Source organism: Heterocephalus glaber, unplaced genomic scaffold (assembly GCF_053883595.1).
Source record: "Heterocephalus glaber isolate CG9 unplaced genomic scaffold, H.glaber_assembly_v1.0 deba00001428, whole genome shotgun sequence".
NCBI lineage: Eukaryota > Metazoa > Chordata > Mammalia > Rodentia > Bathyergidae > Heterocephalus > Heterocephalus glaber.
The window spans coordinates 27,792,673-27,811,210 of record NW_028258293.1 but is presented as its reverse complement, the minus strand read 5'-3'; the positions used below and the strand labels follow the sequence as shown (position 1 = coordinate 27,811,210).

General features: G+C 37.4%; 1 protein-coding gene across 12 annotated transcripts in view; it reads left to right on the top strand.

Annotated features, from left to right (window-relative positions):
• Fchsd2 (FCH and double SH3 domains 2) overlaps nt 1–18,538 on the top strand; it is a 311,736-nt gene that overhangs the window by 56,790 nt on the left and 236,408 nt on the right. Inside the window, exon 3 of one of the 12 annotated variants that reach the window (XM_087211915.1) lies at nt 5,874–5,990. The exons of the other annotated variants lie outside the window; for them this stretch is intronic. Within the exon in view, the coding sequence (XP_087068041.1) occupies nt 5,979–5,990 (12 nt within the window). The 5' untranslated portion in view covers nt 5,874–5,978. The remainder of the gene's footprint in view (nt 1–5,873; nt 5,991–18,538) is intronic. 12 annotated transcript variants of the gene reach the window in all.

The window sequence follows — 18,538 nt, the reverse complement described above, 5'->3', positions numbered from 1 at the left end:
TGCCTTGTTTCAGAGTGCCCCCAGTACTGCTTGCAGAAAATTTTTCAGTATTGCTGATACCATCCTCCAAGTTTTCATACAGGAAGTTCCTTTTTCTTAGCAGAAAATATCACAATAAGATTTTTCAGACAACAATCAGAGATAGTACTTAAGTATTTGTGGGTAGAAATACCTAGAAGTCACAGTTGTCTCCTCAAGCCATAGACCAGCAACCAAATTCCCATGTATACTAACAGCAGTTAGGAGATAATGTCATGGTTAGTTGTAGCCTGATTTCAGAGATCTCAAAATGTTTTAAAAATGTATCTTATTGACAGAATTAATGAAACACCTCTTCCCCCGCCATGTGCGCTGTGTAGAGATTTCATTGTTGAAGGAGGAATACCGGAGGGAGGATTAAAGAAAGTATGTACTCCAAAGCCCAGTGGTGGGCTGTGCCTATTATCCTAGCGCTCAGGAGGCTGAGACAGGAAGATAAAAAGTTCAAGGCCTGCCTGGACTACATAGAGAAATGGAGAGGGAGAGGGAGAGATTCTAAACTAGAGGAACTATTATTACTCATTAAATGATCTTTTGGAGAGAAGAGTTTTAATTTTTTGCTCAAAAGTATTTAAAAATGTATGAGAATAGTCGAGGATTATGATACCCCTACCTTGTCTTTGTTGCCTAGAATTGCTTTTGCTATCCTAGGTCTCTTCTTGTTATAAACAAATTTTTGGATTGTTTTCTCAAGGTCTGTGAAGTATGCTGCTGGTATTTCAATTGGGATTGCATTGAATCTATATAGCAGTTTTGGAAGTATGGCCATTTTTACTATATTGGTTCTTCCTATCCAGGAGCCAGGGATGTCTTTCCATTTTCTGATATCCTCTTAGATCTCTTTTTTCAGAGTGCTATAGTTTTCAGAGTAGAGGTCTTTGATTTCATTCGTTAGGTTGATTCCTTTGGATGCTATTGTGAAAGGAGGTGTTTCTCCAGTTCCTTTTGCAGTGAGTCTGTTGTTCGTGTAAAAGAAAGCTGTTGATTTTTGTGTGTTGAGTTTTTATCCAGCTATTCTACTAAATTTGAAACCACAAAGCTACTATGATAAAAACAGCATGGTACTGGCAAAGAAACAGACCCAAGGACCAGTGGAACAGATTAGAAGATTCAGAAACAGCTCCAGACACCCTCAGCCACCTCATCTTTGACAAAGGAGCTAAACATCCTCACTGGAGGAAAGATAGCCTCTTTAATAAATGGTGTTGAAAAAACTGGGTTTCAACTTGCCAAAGATTAAAACTAGACTCATATTTTTTACCATGCACTAAACTAAAATCAAAACAGATCATAGATCTAAATATTAAAACAGAAACACTAAACCTGCTAGAAGATAAGTTAGGTAAACTCTTGAAGACATTGGTGTAAGTAAAGACTTTATGAACAATACCTCAATCGCAAAGGAACTAGCACAAAGAATCAACAACTGGGATCTCATCTTATTAAAAAGCTTCTGCACAGCAAGAGAAACCACCAACAGAGTGAAGTGACAACCCACAACGTGGGAAAAAAATTTTACCAGCTGTTCCTCAGTCAAAGGACTAATATCTAGAATATATAAAGAACTTTAAAAAAAATCAGACTCCTCAAATTTAAAGATCCTGGGCTGGGGATTTAGCTCAGTGGTTTCGCTGCCTGCTGTGCAAGTGCAAGGACCCAAGTTCGATTCCTGGTACCAAAAAAAAAAAAAAGATCCAATCCAAAAATGGGCATCTGAAATGAACGGACTTTTCTCAAAGAAGTAGAAGCAGCAAAAAAAAAAAATATGAAGAAATGTTCAGCATCACTGGTCATTCGAGAGATGCAAATGAAAACAACGCTGAGATTCCACTTCACCCCAGAAAGAATGGCTGCTATCATGAAATCAACCAATAAAAAATGTTGGTGGGGCTGTGGGAAAAAAGGAACCCTTTTCCACTGTTGGTGGGAGTGTAGACTGGTGCAACCACTGTGGAAATCAGTATGAAGATACCTCTTAAGAATTAGGAGTAGAGATCCCATTTAACCCAGCTATTCCCTTTCTGGTATCTTCCCAAAAGAATTAAAAGAATTGTACTACAATAATATATGTGCACCCATGTTCATAGCGGCACAGTTTGTAAAAGCTAAAACTTAGAAACAGCCCAAATGCCCATCAACTGGAGACTGGATGAAGAAGATGTGTTTTTTTTTTTTTTTAATAAAATGGAGTACTACTCAGCCATAAAAATCGAGAAATTAGAGGCATTTATGGCTAAATGGATGCACATTGAGGTGGTACTCTTAAGTGGAATAAATAAGGCAGACATGTGTAAATACTGAATAGTTTCTGTGGTGTGAGGAACTGAAAGTATAAATAAGGATCAAAATGTATAATAGATAATGTGAAATAGGAAGAAAATGTGCAAATGGGAAGGGGAAGTGGGAGGGGTAGGGGAAAGCAAGAAAGGGAATGGCATTAACGTGAGAAAATGAAAAAATGGAAACAAAGACTTTGTAAATAGGGAAGGTGGAGGGGTTGAAGGGAGGGCAGGATTTGGGGAAAAATAAGAATAAAAATATATTATGTAAAGGTACAAATTTCCAATAGTGAATGTCTTTATATTGTATACCTAAAATGTACCAATAAAATTAAAAAAATATATATATATGAGAATAGATATCTAATTGCCTTATCTGTATTTACTGCAGTGGCCACTGACTATACATTTTTCAATTTAAAGATATGCAGTGGGACACCAATTTTTTATTATTTTATTTTAAAATGATCTTTTCTTAAATAATCTCTTTTTTTTCCTTCCTCCCTACATTCTTTTTCCCTCCCTCCATCTTTTGTTTGTTCATTTGTGCTGGGAATTGAACATATGTTATGAAGGCACTGTACTACTGAATTACATCCTTCTTTTAAAGTTTTATTTTGAGACTGAGTTGACTTAAGTTGCCTAGGCTAGCCTTGAAATTTCAATCTTCCTGCCTCAGCCTCCTGAGTAGGTGGGATTATAGGCATAGGCCACCACACCTAGTATGTTAAGTCGCTGACTTATGAACATTTGAGTTGTGAACATTCACAGATCCGAATGGACCTCATATTTGGATTTTTTTTTTGCTTCACATTGTATATTTGTATCAAAGGTACATAAGACTCACTTTGTTGGAAATGAATCTGACTTTTCGAACCCTCTCCCAAAATGGAACTCGTTTATGAATTGGGGACTTACTGTACTGGCTTCTTTGTACTATATGGTCATAAGTCACAGAAAGGAATTTGTAGTCTGAAATAAATCAAATTAATGATATTGGAAAAATCACCTGATTTCTGACTTTTTTCTTCTCCATCTTGAAAGAAAAATGATAACCATTCTCTTTTACTTTCTTCTTTGCCTAATTCTGGCAACCACATACAGTTAAAGAATAAGAAAATGCTTCCTAGTTTATATATACATAGAGGTCTTTATTGTTTTTACTCTGTTAGTTTTCCTTGTTTCTGTGAGTGTTGTAACCTAATTTTGTTAGTGGAAAGGGAATGGGAAGTTAAAATTTGGGACCTTTGCATGTGTTAGATATTCCAAGTCACATTTCTCTGTGAAAGGCTATGAAGAAAGCAAATAGCGAACCTTCTTGACTTTGGGTAATTTCTGTGAAAATGCTGCTAATACAAGTACATTGAGGTTTTCATTCTTTTAAAATTTTTTAAAACAATTTTATAGGTTTCTTTTTTATTAGTACATATTTGCATCACGTAAGATTATATTTATCATAGGGGAGTTTGTACATGTACCTAACACCTCTTTTATTTTTTCATCCTCTTTCCCCTCTCATCCCTCCCTGCTCCTTTTAACTCTTATTCCCCATCCCATTTGCAAAAGTTCTATTTCCACTTTTTTCCTCAAGTCTCTTTTACTCCTTTTCCTCTCCCTCCTTCCACTTCCCTCCCTCTCTTGTTTTCCTTTCCATTTGAAAAAAACCTTCCTACTTCCTGTTATTTTATCTTTTATTTTGCTCTTTATATTTTGGGTTTCTCAAGTAAGAGAAACCATATGATTTTAAACTTGTGTTTTAAACATCATGGTCTGGAGGTGCATCCATTTACCTACAAATGCCTCAAGTTTATCCTTTTTTATTTACATTGTGTGTAAATACCACTTACTTTATCATTTCATCTGTTTGTGGACATATACAGGCTGCTCTCAAGATTTAGCTATTATAAATTGTGCTGCTATAAACATGGATATCACTGTGATAGTCTTTAAATCTTTTGGGAAGATACCAAAGAGGAATAGCTGGGTAAGATGGAATTTCTATTTTTAGTTTTTTTGCTGGTCTCCATAGTGATTGTACTAGTTTACATTCTCACTAACAATGTAAAAAAGTTCCTTGTTCCGTACAGTCTTGCCAGCATTTGTTGTTATTTGATTTCTTGATGATAGCCATTCTTTTTGGAGTAAGATGGTATCTCAGTATTGGAGCTTTTCATTCTTCCCTTATTTCTTTCTGTCTTTCAAGACGGGATCTCAGTGTTGCTCAGGCTGGTCCTTGACTTAACAGTGGTCCTATCTCAGCCTCCTAAGTAGCTGGGATAATAGTAGGCATGTGCCTAAAACACACAGCTTTATGACTTCATTGACTGTTTTATTAGGGTAACTGTTTAACTTTTATGACAGTTTTTTACCTGTCTCCTAAAGTCTTTTAAAATACAGCTATAACATGCAGGGCGTGGTGGTTACACGCCTGTAATCCTAGCATTTAGGAGGCTGAGGCAGGATGATCACCTTGAGTTTGAGACCAGCCTGAGCTTCATAGTGAGTTCAAGGGCAACCTGGAATACATTGCAAGACCCTGGCTCAAAAACAACAACAATAACAAAAAAACCCAGCTATAAATAGCAAGCCTCATAATAGAAATTCATACTTTATCAAAATATAGAAATTTTCTTTATAATTAAAGGTATCCACATCTATAAGAAGAATCAAGATCAGTTATTATTTTAAGCCATAAGAAATTTTACAAGTTGAATTTTTCATTGTGTAAACAGTGTTTTATAATATTTTCATTGAATTAAATTGAAAAATGAAAAAACTCTTTTTGTCTAATGACATTTTTTGTCCAATTTTTATTTGGAAAAACAAAATCTGTGGAAATGTTGGAAGAATAGCATACCAAAGAATTGTATTCATTTCTTTTCTATTAACCAGTTACAGTGGATCCTTGACTTATGAACTTGATTGGTTTTCTTGCTGATTTTAACTCATGTTGGGTGTAAGTCAGTACAGCTGAGATCTGTATATTTACCTGGGTACACAGTATAGATAACAAGAGACAGTTGGATCTTCCATTGCCTTAACCCAAATTGTTCATATGTCAGGCTGGTCGTAACTTGAGGTTCCATTATATTAACATTTTTCCACATTTACTTTTTTTTTTTTTTTGGTACTGGAGATCGAACTCCAGACCTTGCGCTTGCAAGGCAGGCGCCAGTGTCACTGAGGTAAATCCCTGGCCCTACGTGTACTTTAGTTACATATGTTTTTAAGCCAGACCATTTGAAAGTAAGTTGCTACCTTCATGATCCTCCATTTCTACATACTTCACTACATCTTCTGAGAACAAGAATATTTTCTAAAATAACTATATTGTTCTTATCATATTCAAGATCTATAATATCATTCAATATATAGTTTCTATTTAAATCTTCTCATTTATTTCCCAGGTATGTTTTTAGCTGTTTTTCCCTAGTCAAAGATCTAGTTAATGTTTATGCACTGCATTTGGTGGAGATGTCTCTTGGTTTCATTAGGATATTTCATGTATGGTTTAAATATGAAGTGTTCCCCCCCCCCCCCAATCATGTATTGAAGGGTTGATCTGCAGCGAACCAATTTTCAGAGGTGGTGCAGGCCTGGAGATCTGATTGGACCAGGAGAGTGCAACCCTCATTTGATGAGTTCGTAGATGAATGGGCTATGAGGAAGGAGGTAGGTCACTGGTGGCTGTGGTGGGGGTGGAGAGTGTTGGGTGTATATGTACCTTTGAAGGGTCTTTCTTGTCCTTGACCCCTTCCTCACTCTTCTTTTTTCTTTTTGCTCTCCTCCCTGGCTGCCATTAAATGAGCACCTTTCTTCCACCATAATGTTTCTGCCTTTGGCCAGCCAATCTTGAACTGAGTCCATGAGCCACATTAGGTTGATTTATGTCAAGTATTTGGTCTCAGCAATGGAGAGCTAATACAGTTCCTTCATACCCTCCCCCCCTTTTGTCTTTTGTAACATTGACATTTTGAAGAATATTGTCAGTTGGCTTGTAGAATAGTTTGTGTTTAAGGTGTTTTGGTATGGTCTTCGTGATGGAGCTAGATTAGATTTTAGAAGCCTGCTACATAGGTGATGTTCAGCCTGATAAGACTTTTATGGTTTGTTTTAGTGGCTTTGGTAGGTTAGAAAGCAATATTGAGGGCCGGGGATTTAGCTCAGTGGTTTCGCTGCCTGCCACGCAAGCGTAAAGACCTGAGTTCGATCCCCGGTACCAAAAAAAGAGAAAGCAATATTGATATTGGCCAATTTTCAAGCCTGATTGAACCATAGTAATGATAGTAGATTCTTAAAATTTTCAAAATCATTTCATACATTCTTACATATTTTTGCTATATCACATATTGCTGGTGCTCTAAAAATACAAAGTTTCATTATGAAGTATTTGGCAAGGCTTAGAGTAAAGTCAACATCAGAATTTGTTTTAATTTTAACTTACATATTTTAGTTTAAGCTATTACACATTTAAAATGTAACAGCTTGTATGCCTTTGACTATTGCACTTATAAACATTTAAAAATCAGCTGAATATTGGAAAGGTTTGCTATTATTGTGGGAGTTTCCTTTGCAGTTATATTAGTTCTCTAGTGGTTGTACGGAAGTATATGATTTTTGGTAATGACACTCTTATAAGCTTTCTTTTTAGAAATTACATAATTTTGACCATTTGTTGTTAATACATTATCTAAACATGCAAAAGACTATTTAATATCTCAAAGAGAAATGTATAATTTCGTATACTTTGAACATTGTATTTCCCTTATCAGTTTTACCAGTTTAAAAACAGTCTTTAGGAATGTGGTAGTGTGGTGGGTTTTTTTTGGTACCAGGGATCGAACTTGGGTCCTTGCGCTTGCGCAGCAGGCAGCGAAACCACTGAGCTAAATCCCCAGCCCTATGGTAGTGTGTTTTGCTTCCTTTTCAATATTTTGATTTGGTTGTTTGTCTCTGTCAAGAGATCACTCTTGTGAATGTTGGTGTTTCCTTAATTAGATCCTAGGATCAGTGGGAGTCTGTGCTCTAGAAGGATTTACCCTCCGCCCCTTTTTTTGTTCAGGCAATATACTATTTTTAAATTAGCAATATAAGAATCTGCCAGTTTTCATATGTTGAGAATATATTTACTGAACACTCTTGTAGGTACTAAAGATAGGTATCATAGGTGTTATAGATAAAGCAATACCCAGAAAAGGGTGGGGAAATTCTTACACTTAAAGAGTGTCTGTAGTATTCTATGACTATATGTAAACTTCCAGTTAAATATATTACCTTCTTTGTCTTCAGAGCCACTTACAGATAGCATGATAGTCAATTGGAAAAGAATGACATTTATAGAATTATAACTAGTGGTGTATGTTATTATTCTCTGTACAAAAGTTAGATTGGTCAAAAAGACTGAATATTTGTGAGATTCAAAGAGCATACAGATGAGCCATCCCAATAGAAAAATATTTAAAGGAAATGAATTATGGTACACTTGAGATTGATCATATGATGAGAAGTGGAAAAATGATATCCCAAGCATATGCACAGTAAACTTGTAATATATCTTTAGGAGAATGTTAGAAGAAAGAAAATATTGCAGAACCTTATTTACACTTGAAGGAATTTGAGCAGTGAATTTTTCAAGTTGCTTGGTAGTTTCAGTTTCCTACAAGAGTATTAATGTTTTATTTTTAGCATGGTTTATGAAGTTCACTTTTTAATTCTCCAGAAATAACATGTATTGCATATCTGTTTGCACAAACAGAAGAAATGAATATCTGAAAACACAGAATCCACATAAGAATCATTAAATCTTAGGGTAACATGAAGTCTGGCTTCTAACTGTAGTTTGCTAATCACTGAGGTGTTGGTAAAATATTTTGCAGTACTCAAACTGAGATTGCTGCAGCCAGGTTCTGTGTATTAATGTTCTTCCTGTAGTCTTTGGCAGAATGCTGTTAGTGAAGGAGGGTTACAAAAGGCTACTGTGGCTGGAGAGAAAAGAGCAGGAAAAGATTGTGGACTTTAAGGGCGGCTCTTTGCTGAGGGTCACACACAGGGTAAACATGGATTTGCTGGCAGTTACCCTGTGGTATCACACTGTTGCACCTAAAATTTTTTGCTATATTTATTCTTTTAAGAAATAAGTTTATAAAGAGTTGAACACATTACCATTAAGTTAGTGTGAAGTGTATGTGGTGGAGTTTCTTTTTGGTGAATTTCATCTGTATGGAAGCTTTAAAGTGAGCTTCATTTCACTTTGTGCAGTTAGATTTCTGTCTTTTACTTTTAGAGAGAAATAGTGTACTATATATTTGAAGCTTTCCTTTCTGTTGGGTTTGCCCTATAGAAAAAAGAGACAGGATAATTATCAGGGCAGAAAATACATCAGGACAAAACTGAGGGTTATTTTTTTGTGTTCACATACATATTTTTTAAATGATTCTATTTTATGTTTTATCTCATTTATGATTTTATTTTTTGGCTTACAAAGATGGTTAGAGATACATTTAGAAGAGCAGACTAATTTTATCCCAAAATGCTTGAGAAACTTTTAAAGTTTTAAAATTGCATTAAAAGAAGAAATGATAGATATAATAAATGTTAAATTTGGTACTCTTGGGGATATTTCTTCCTTCCTCATTTCTTGTCTCTTCATGATTCTAGGGATCAAGCCCAGGGCTTTGTGCATGGAAGGCAAATGCTCCACCACTGAGCTATACCCCAGCCCAGTTTTCATTTTTTGTGGTTGTTCTGTAGCATACCTTTTGAAGGAATGATAAAAAATTAGCCAGGTATGAAGGCACGTGGCTGTAATCCTAGAGCTCTGGGAGACTGAGGCAAGAGAATCGTAAGTTTAACCCAGGCTGGGCAACTTTGTGAGACCTTGCTTCAAACAAACAAACAAGGGGCCCAGGATTTAGCTCAGTGGTTTCACTGCCTGCTGCACAAGCACAAAGACCTGAGTTTGATCCCCCGTACCCAAAAACAACAACAAACAAACAAAAACTGGGGATATAGCTCAGTGCAAAGGTCCTGGGTTCAATCCCCAGTACCACCAAGAAAAAAAATCATTACTTCTGCTAATTTCCATTTTCTTCCCCAGAACTATTTCTGTTAGTGAATTTAGTGGTTAGTTAGGTCAGGATAAAACAAGGGTGGATACAAGAGACAATTTACCTTAGATCTGCCTCTTCATCTGTCTTTTTTTTTTTTTTAAATGCTAGGCATATTGGTTTGCACATGTTTTAACTAATGTGTTATTTGCCTTGTCTTGTAGATGAGTTTGAGTACCCTGATCAGGGATCAAAAAACACAATTTTGTTTTTTAAACACTGCATCTTTCTTTATTGTAGGTTAAAAAACATGCATTGAGACCAAGTATCAGGTACTTTTCTAAGCATTTTACATGCATTAATTCATTTATGTTTTCCCAGTAATCTTTTGGGAGTAGTTATTATTATTCCTGCTTTACAGGTGTAGGCACAAGTGTGATCTGGCTGATTTTTTTTTAACTCTGAAGTACAGAATTAGGAACAAAGAGTAGTGAGATCAGGAAGGCAAGTGTTCTTTAGTTAGAGCAACTCCAGAATGTCAGGGACTGTGCTTTCTAAATGTATTCGAGTAAAATAATAGCCCATCTTTTGTGATGCTGTAGTAGGTATTTATGTAGTAATTTTTTCCTTAAAAGTTTTTATTTAGGGCCGGGGATTTGGCTCAGTGGTTTTGCCGCCTGCTGTGCAAGCGCAAGGACTCGAGTTCAATCCCTGGTACCAAAAAAACCCAAAGTTTTTATTTAATGTTCCTCGCTGCTTATAACATTGTAGGATAAATAAGACATATGGAGGTTCTTTCCACTTGAGGGATGCCAATTTGCATCCTCTGCATTGTTACAAGATTTATTTCTGAATCAAACTGAATTATTAGTTTTTGGATGACATTATTTCCATTCTCAACAAAACTGCTTTCACTGAGTCACCATTCACTTAATTAGCTCAATTTCCATCTTTTAAAGGATTCAGCAACATTTATCAAGCACCTGTATCATGACTACTGGGGATGTGAAGAGATTGGGGGGAGGGCTATATGGAATATGGTGTTTGTGGGTATATAGGTTAGAATATAAGATACTTAGTTTGGAAATGTTATCAAATAAGACAAGAAGTCAGTAAGACAGGGAATGGTGTGAGAAGCAGCTGAGGAGCAGACAGGAGCTAATATGTTGTATAAGATGCATGTGTAAAATAGTTTTTCAAGATAGATTCTTTTTTTTTGTTTTTTTTTTTAGATTCTTATAAGAATATTATTGTGGATATTGTGTACCACATCTTTAACATTTATGTGAAAGCTAGGAGCATTTTTGTGTACCCTGTGTTTTCTTCTTGGGATGGTGAAATTCCTGTTACTGATAACTTTCCTTCTTTGCTGTGGTCACTTGGAAATTCAGTTTAAGAGACTGTAGCCTGGGTCGCGCGGAAGACGCTGAATCACCCCGCTGTAGACAGGCAGGTCTGTCCATGCCCTACCAAGGTCCTGAGTCACACAGAACATGCCAAATCACCCCGCTGCAGACAGGCAGCCACCTGGTTCCACATTACAAAGACGCAGAGGACAACAGACCACCAGACCAAAGTACTGAGTCCAGCTGTACCAGCCCAGAGGTAGGGGCTTCTGAGCCGTTGTCCTACTGCTCCTGGTCCAGAGGAAGGGGCTTCCCGGCCACCGTCCCTCCCGCTGCTCCCAGCCTAGAGGAAAGGGCTTTTGGGCCACCTTCTGTCCCGCTGCTCCTGCCCCAGAGGAAGGGGCTTCCAGGCCACCATCCCTCCCACCGCTCCCGGCCCAGAGGGAGGGGCTTCTGAGCCACCATCCCACTGCTCCTGGTCCAGAGGAAAGGGCTTCCCGGCCACCATCCCTCCCGCTGCTCCCAGCCCACAGGAAAGGGCTTTTGGGTCACCATCCCTACCGCTGTTCCCGGCCCCTGTCCCACCTCACCCAGCTCAGAGGAGGTAATCCGTGCAGGCGCTAACAGCCCCCTGGCCCAGTCGAAATGAGAAAACACGTAAACAAGTCTCAAAACCAGATTTCCAGATCACCTACAGCGACCCCAAAGGGAAATGAGATGGAACCCTCTGATACTCAACCACCTGGACCCACTGAACTGGCAACAAAAGGGGATCTGGAAAAAATGAAATCAGAAATAATTTCTCAGATAACAGGAGAAATTGTGCCCCTAGTGCAAGACATGATTAATAAATCTAGAGAGGAGCTCAGGAACATGATGGAATCCCAACATAAGAAACAAATGGAATCCATAGAACAGATGCAAATAGATTTCCAGGACATGAAAAACTCCATTGAAAGTCTACACAGCAGAATGAGCCAGTGTGAGGACAGAATTTCAGATATAGAAGATAAGATTGCAGTTAGTGACCAGGAAAAGAAAAATTGCTTCAAAATTATAAGGGAACATGAGAAATCAATCCAGCAGCTGCTAGATGACGCAAAGAAGAATAACATAAGACTGATTGGGCTCAATGAAGAAACAGGAGAGAGTAGAGATGACATAAAAAATCTCTTCACAGAAATAATGGCAGAAAACTTCCCAAGCAGGGGAAAAGAGCTTGACATACAGATAAGTGAGGCATATAGGACTCCAAATAGCCTTGATCAAAAAAAATCTACACATAGGCATATAATTGTTAAGATTCCAGAAACCCAACGGAAGAAGAAAGTTCTCCAAGCAGTCAGAGAAAAGAAACAAATCACATACAAAGGAAAGCCCATCAGAATCACAGCAGACTTCTCAACACAAACCATCAAGGCAAGAAGAGCTTGGAGTGACATATTCCAAGCCCTCAAAGAAAACAGCCTCCAACCCAGATGGATGTACCCTGCAAAACTATCTTTCAAAATGGATGGAGAAATAAGATACTTTCATGACAAAGAGCACCTTAGGAACTTCGTGACTACCAAACCAGCACTCCAAAGAATTTTACACAATATCCTAGGAACAGACATTGAGGATCACAACTCCAGGAAGCAAAGCAGAATGAACTCATCTGGCATGACAAGAAATTAAACGTAAAGGGGGAGAACCCAACAAAAAGAAAAAGTCATGGCAATGACAAGTCAGTACGTTTCAGTTATAACCATCAACGTTAATGGTCTCAATTCACCAATCAAAAGAAATAGACTGGCAGAATGGGTCAAGAAGCAAAATCCAACAATATGCTGCATACAAGAAACACATTTCATTCAAAAGGAAACTCATAGACTGAAAGTTAAAGGGTGGAAAACAATACTCCATGTGACAGGAACCCGAAAGAAAGCAGGAGTAGCTATCCTCTTGGCAGATCAAGTAGATTTCAAACCAACACTGATTAAGAGAGACGAAGAAGGACGCTACATCCTTGTAAAGGGAAGAATCCAAGAGGAAGAGATGACAATCATAAATATCTATGCACCAAACACTAGTGCACCCAACTATATAAAACAAATACTAACGGACATGAAAAGTCATATATGCACTAATACAATTGTAGTGGGGGTCCTCAACACCCCACTGTCACAGATAGATAGATCAACTAGACTAAAAATAAGTCATGAAATACTAGAACTCAATCGAACTCGTGAACAAATGAACTTAACAGATGTTTACAGAGTCGTCCACCCCACAAAGTCAGAATACACATTCTTCTCAGCTGCACATGGGTCATTCTCCAAAACAGACCGCATACTCACACATAGAACATGTTTAAGTAAGTGCAAAGGAACTGAAGTTATCCCCTGTACATTATCAGACCATAGTGTGATGAAATTGGAGATCCACAGCAAAAGAAACTCAAAAAATTTCATAAACACGTGGAAATTGAACAACACACTTCTGAATAACCAATGGGTCACAGAGGAAATTAAAGAAGAAATCAGACAGTTCCTTCAATTAAATGACAATGACAGTACAACATATCGGAATCTATGGGACACAATGAAAGCTGTCTTATGAGGGAAATTCATAGCGGTGAATACGCATATTAGGAAAACAGAACGAGCCCAATTAAACAACCTGATGCTGAGCCTCAAGCTTCTAGAAAAAGAAGAGCAGGACAACCCCAAAGCTCATACAAGGGAGGAAATTATAAAGATCAGAGGAGAAATCAATGCAATGGAGACTAAGAGAACGATACAAAAAAAATCAATGAAGCCAAGAGTTGGTTCTTCGAAAGAATCAACAAAATTGACAAACCTTTAGCCAACCTTGTCAGAAAAAGGAAAGAAAAGGCCCAAACCCATGCAGTTAGGAATGAAAAGGGTGAAATTACAACGGACCCAGCAGAAATCCAGATGATCATCAATACCTAACTTCCAGAACCTATACGCCAATAAGATGTACAACACAGAAGAAATGGACAGATTCCTAGATACATATGAATTACCAAAGTTGAACGAAGAAGACCTAAAAATTCTGAACAACCCAATATCAACCAATGAAATTGAAAATGTAATTAAAAACTTATCAACTAAGAAAAGGCCGGGCCCTGATGGCTTCACTGCTGAATTCTACAAGACATTTAGAGAGGAACTGCTGCCACTACTGTTTAAACTCTTCAGTGAAATTGAAAGGGAAGCAAGACTCCCAAATTCATTCCTGGAAGCAAGCATCACCTTGATCCCCAAAGCAGAGAAAGACCCAACTGAAAAAGAGAACTATAGGCCAATCTCACTAATGAACACAGATGCAAAAATCCTTAATAAGATAATGGCAAACAGAATGCAGAAGATCATCGAGAAGATCATACACCCTGATCAAGTGGGATTCATCCCAGGGATGCAGGGATGGTTCAATATACGCAAATCAATCAATGTAATACACTCTATCAATAGAGCCAAGGACAAAAACCATATGATTATCTCCACAGATGCAGGAAAAAGCATTTGACAAAATCCAACATGCATTTATGATAAAAACCCTACAAAAAATTGGAATAGATGGTCTCTACCTCAAACTGATAGAAGCCATCTATGAAAAACCAACAGCCAATATCATACTAAATGGTCACAAACTGAAATCCTTCACACTAAAATCAGGAACAAGACAAGGATGTCCGCTATCACCACTCTTGTTCAATATAGTTCTGGAAACATTAGCCACGGCAATTAGACAAGAGAAAGAAATAAAAGGAATAAAGATAGGTAATGAAGAAGTCAAATTGTCATTATTTGCAGATGACATGATACTCTATATAGAAGACCCCAAGAACTCGACCAAAAGTCTTCTAGACTTAATAACCAAATTCAGTCAAGTAGCTGGTTACAAGGTCAACACACAAAAATCAATAGCTTTCCTCTACACCAATGACAGACTCACTGAGAGAGAAATAGGGCAAATAATTCCTTTCACAATAGCATCCAAAAAACTGAACTACCTAGGAATCATCCTAACGAAAGAAATCAAAGACCTCTTCTCTGAAAACTATGGCACTCTGAAAAGAGAGATTGAAGATGATATCATAAAATGGACAGACATCCCCTGCTCCTGGGTAGGAAGGATTAATATAGTGAAAATGGCCATACTTCCAAAACTGCTATGTAGATTTAATGCAATTCCAATTGAGATCCCAGCAGCATACTTCATAGACCTCGAGAAAAAAATCCAAAAATTCATTTGGAGCAAGAAGAGACCCAGAATAGCAAAAGCAATTCTAGGTAACAGAGACATGGCAGGGGGTATCACAATCCCCAACCTGCAACTCTACCACAAAGCTACTGTGATAAAAAACAGCATGGTACTGGCAAAGAAACAGGCTTGAGGACCAGTGGAACAGATTAGAAGATGCAGAAACAACGCCAGACACACTCAGCCATCTCATCTTTGACAAAGGAGCCAAACACCCTCACTGGAGGAAAGATAGCCTCTTTAATAAATGGTGCTGGAAAAATTGGGCTTCAACTTGCCAAAGATTCAAACTAGACCTGTATCTCTCACCATGCACTAAACTAAAATCAAAATGGATTCAAGATCTAAATATTAAAATAGAAACTCTGAACCAGTTGGAACAGAGGTTAGGTAGAACCCTTGAAGACATCGGTGTAGGAAAAGATTTTATGAACAAAACCTCAGTTGCCCGTGACCTAGCACAAACAATCAACAAATGGGATCTCTTCTTATTAAAAGGCTTCTGCACAGCAAGAGAAACCACCAGCAGTGTGAAGAGACAACCAACAATGTGGGAAAAAATCTTCACCTGCTCTTCCTCAGACAAAGGTCTACTATCTCGAATCTATAAAGAACTTAAAAAGATCAGACCTCCCAAATCTAAAGACCCAATCCAAAAATGGGCATCTGAAATGAACAGACATTTCTCAGACAAAGAAGTAGAAATAGCCAATAAATACATGAAAAAATGTTCAACATCACTGGTCATTCGAGAGATGCAAATGAAAACAACGCTGAGATTCCACTTCACTCCAGAAAGAATGGCTGCTATTATGAAATCAACCAATAACAAATGGTGGCGGGGCTGTGGGGAAAGAGGAACCCTGCTCCACTGCTGGTGGGAGTGTAGACTGGTGCAAGCACTGTGGAAATCAGTATGGAGATACCTCAAAGAACTAGGACCGGAAGTCCCATTTGACCCCGCTATTCCACTGCTGGGGATCTTCCCCAAAGAATTAAAAGAATCATACCACAGTGATATATGTGCACCCATGTTCATAGCAGCGCAGTTTGTAATAGCCAAAACTTGGAAACAGCCGAAATGCCCATCAACTGGAGACTGGATAAAGAAAATGTGGTTTTTTAATAAAATGGAGTACTACTCAGCCATAAAAAATGAGAAATTAGAGACATTTATAGCTAAGTGGATGCACCTTGAGGCGATACTCTTAAGTGAAATAAATAGGACACACATGTGTAAATGCTGAATAGTTTCTCTGGTATGAGAAACTGAATGTGTAAATAAGGACTAAATGTATAATAGGTAATGTGAAATAGGAAGAAAAGGGGCAAAGGGGAAGGAAGTGGGAGGGCTAGGGAAAAGGATAGAAGGGAATGGGATTAATATGAGAAAATGGAAAAATAGGAACAAAATCTTTGTAAATAGGGAGGACTGGAGGGGTTGAAGGGAGGGCTGGGCAAGGGTGAAAAATAAGAACCAAGAGAGACTATGTAAAGGTGCAAATTTCCAATGATGAATGTCATTATATTGTATACCTAAAATGTACCAATGATTAGAATGAATAATCGATAATGTAAAATAGGAAGAAAAGGTCCAAAGGGGTAGGGGTAGTGGGAGGGGCAGGGGAAAGGAAAGAAGGGAAAGGAAAAATGATGAGAAATGGAAAAAATGGAAATAAAGTCTTTGTAAATAGGGAAGGGTGGAGGGCATGAAGGGAGGGCTAGGAATGGGGAAAAAATAAGAACCAAGATGCATTATATAAAGGTACAGTTCCCAATGCGAAATGTAATTGTGTTGTATACCTACAATGTACCAATAAAAGAATTTAATACAAAAAAATAAATAAATAATAAAAAACAGAGACTGTAGCCTGTATCTCTACATTATAATTTTCTGCTCAGTCTTGATCTGTTATTTAATTTTATTGAATTCTGTTTTATATGCTTATACTCTTGTATATAATCTGTTTAGCTATTTAGATTTTTTTTTTTGTGGAATGAAACCAAGGCAATACATTTTACTATTGTCTGACTCATACGCCATAGGATTATGATGAGTAGAATGCTTCAATTGAAAGGTAATACAAATCTCCTGGTAAATCATTTTATTTTTTTCAACTTTGAGTGTCTGAACCCTCTTTCTGAGTATGAGCAATTCTATATTTATGAATCTAGTTGTTTTATTTCTCCTGTACTGGGAATTGAACCCAGGTCCTTACTCATGGTAGGTAAGTGCTCTGCCACTGACTATATCTTCATTCTTTTTTTCTTATTTTGAGACTGAGTTTCACTGATTTGCCTTGAACTGGCTTTGAAGTTAGGCTGGCCTTGAGCTTGGCATTCCTCCTGCCTCACCTTTCCGAGTAGGTGGGGTTAAAGCATATGTCACTGTATGCAGCAAATTTTTCTTCTCCAGAATTTGGGGGGTGGGGGTCCATGGGTTCTTTTTTTTTTTTTTTTTTTTTGGTACCGGGGATCGAACTTGGGACCTTGCGCTTGAGGCAGGCGCTGGAACCACTGAGCTAAATCCCTGGCAATGGGATCTGGATATGTTGCCAAGTCTGCTCTCAAACTCTTGAACTCATATGATCCTCCCACCTAAGCCTTCCAATTTTTAACTTTATATATTTTTTTATAATTCTTAATCTTTTAAAAGTAGAACTGATTTTAAACTTTATTTCTTAGAGTACCTGTTTTTAAGTCTTTACAAGCCTATACTGTACTGTATAATTTTTGTTTTTGTTTTTGGGTTTTTTTTTTTTTTTTTTTTTTTGGTACGGGGGATTGAACTTGGGTCCTTGCTCTTGTGCAGCAGGTGACAAAACCACTGAGCTAAATCCCTGGCTATACTGTATAATTTAATGTGAAGGAAATTTGTGTTCCAATTGTTGATCTTCTTAATGGTATAAAAACTATAAAGCTTTAAAGCAAAAATACATAAAAATCTTATGTTTTAGCTCTGCTTTTGTGCTTTTGTAATAGCTTATTTTTAAAGAAGAAATGATTTCATTTATTTTCTCTGAGTCACTCAGATATACTTATGTTGACTGATCAGATATGCTTGTAAGACTGTTCTAAATGATTTTGTGTTTAAATTGTTGCTATGTTGGTTTAACACCTCATTTTGAGAGGTGAGTTTTAATTAATTAATTAGTTAAACTAAGTTTTGTGGCGCTGGGGATCAGACCTAGGGTCTTGTGCTTTCTAGGCAAGTCCTGTAGCACTGAGCTACACCTCTAGTCCAAGAACATGTTTTAGCTTCCCTAAAGTCATACAACTAATAAGTGATAGAAGCTATTTGGAATTGATTTGTTATTGTACAAATCCTGTGGACTTTCTATTCTCCCATACTGTTTCTCCATAACTAAAAATAAATAAAAAGAGGTTCGATTTGGGTAAAGCTTAGTATATTCATTTTTTGTTGCTGCTTGGAGAAATTACTGTCACCAAACAGAGTGGGTTTGCACCTTGGTGACTACAAAGCCAGTAAACTTAACCAAGAGATAAAAGAGTAGAAGAAAGGTTATTTGTAACATCTAAGGAAAATATTGGAGAC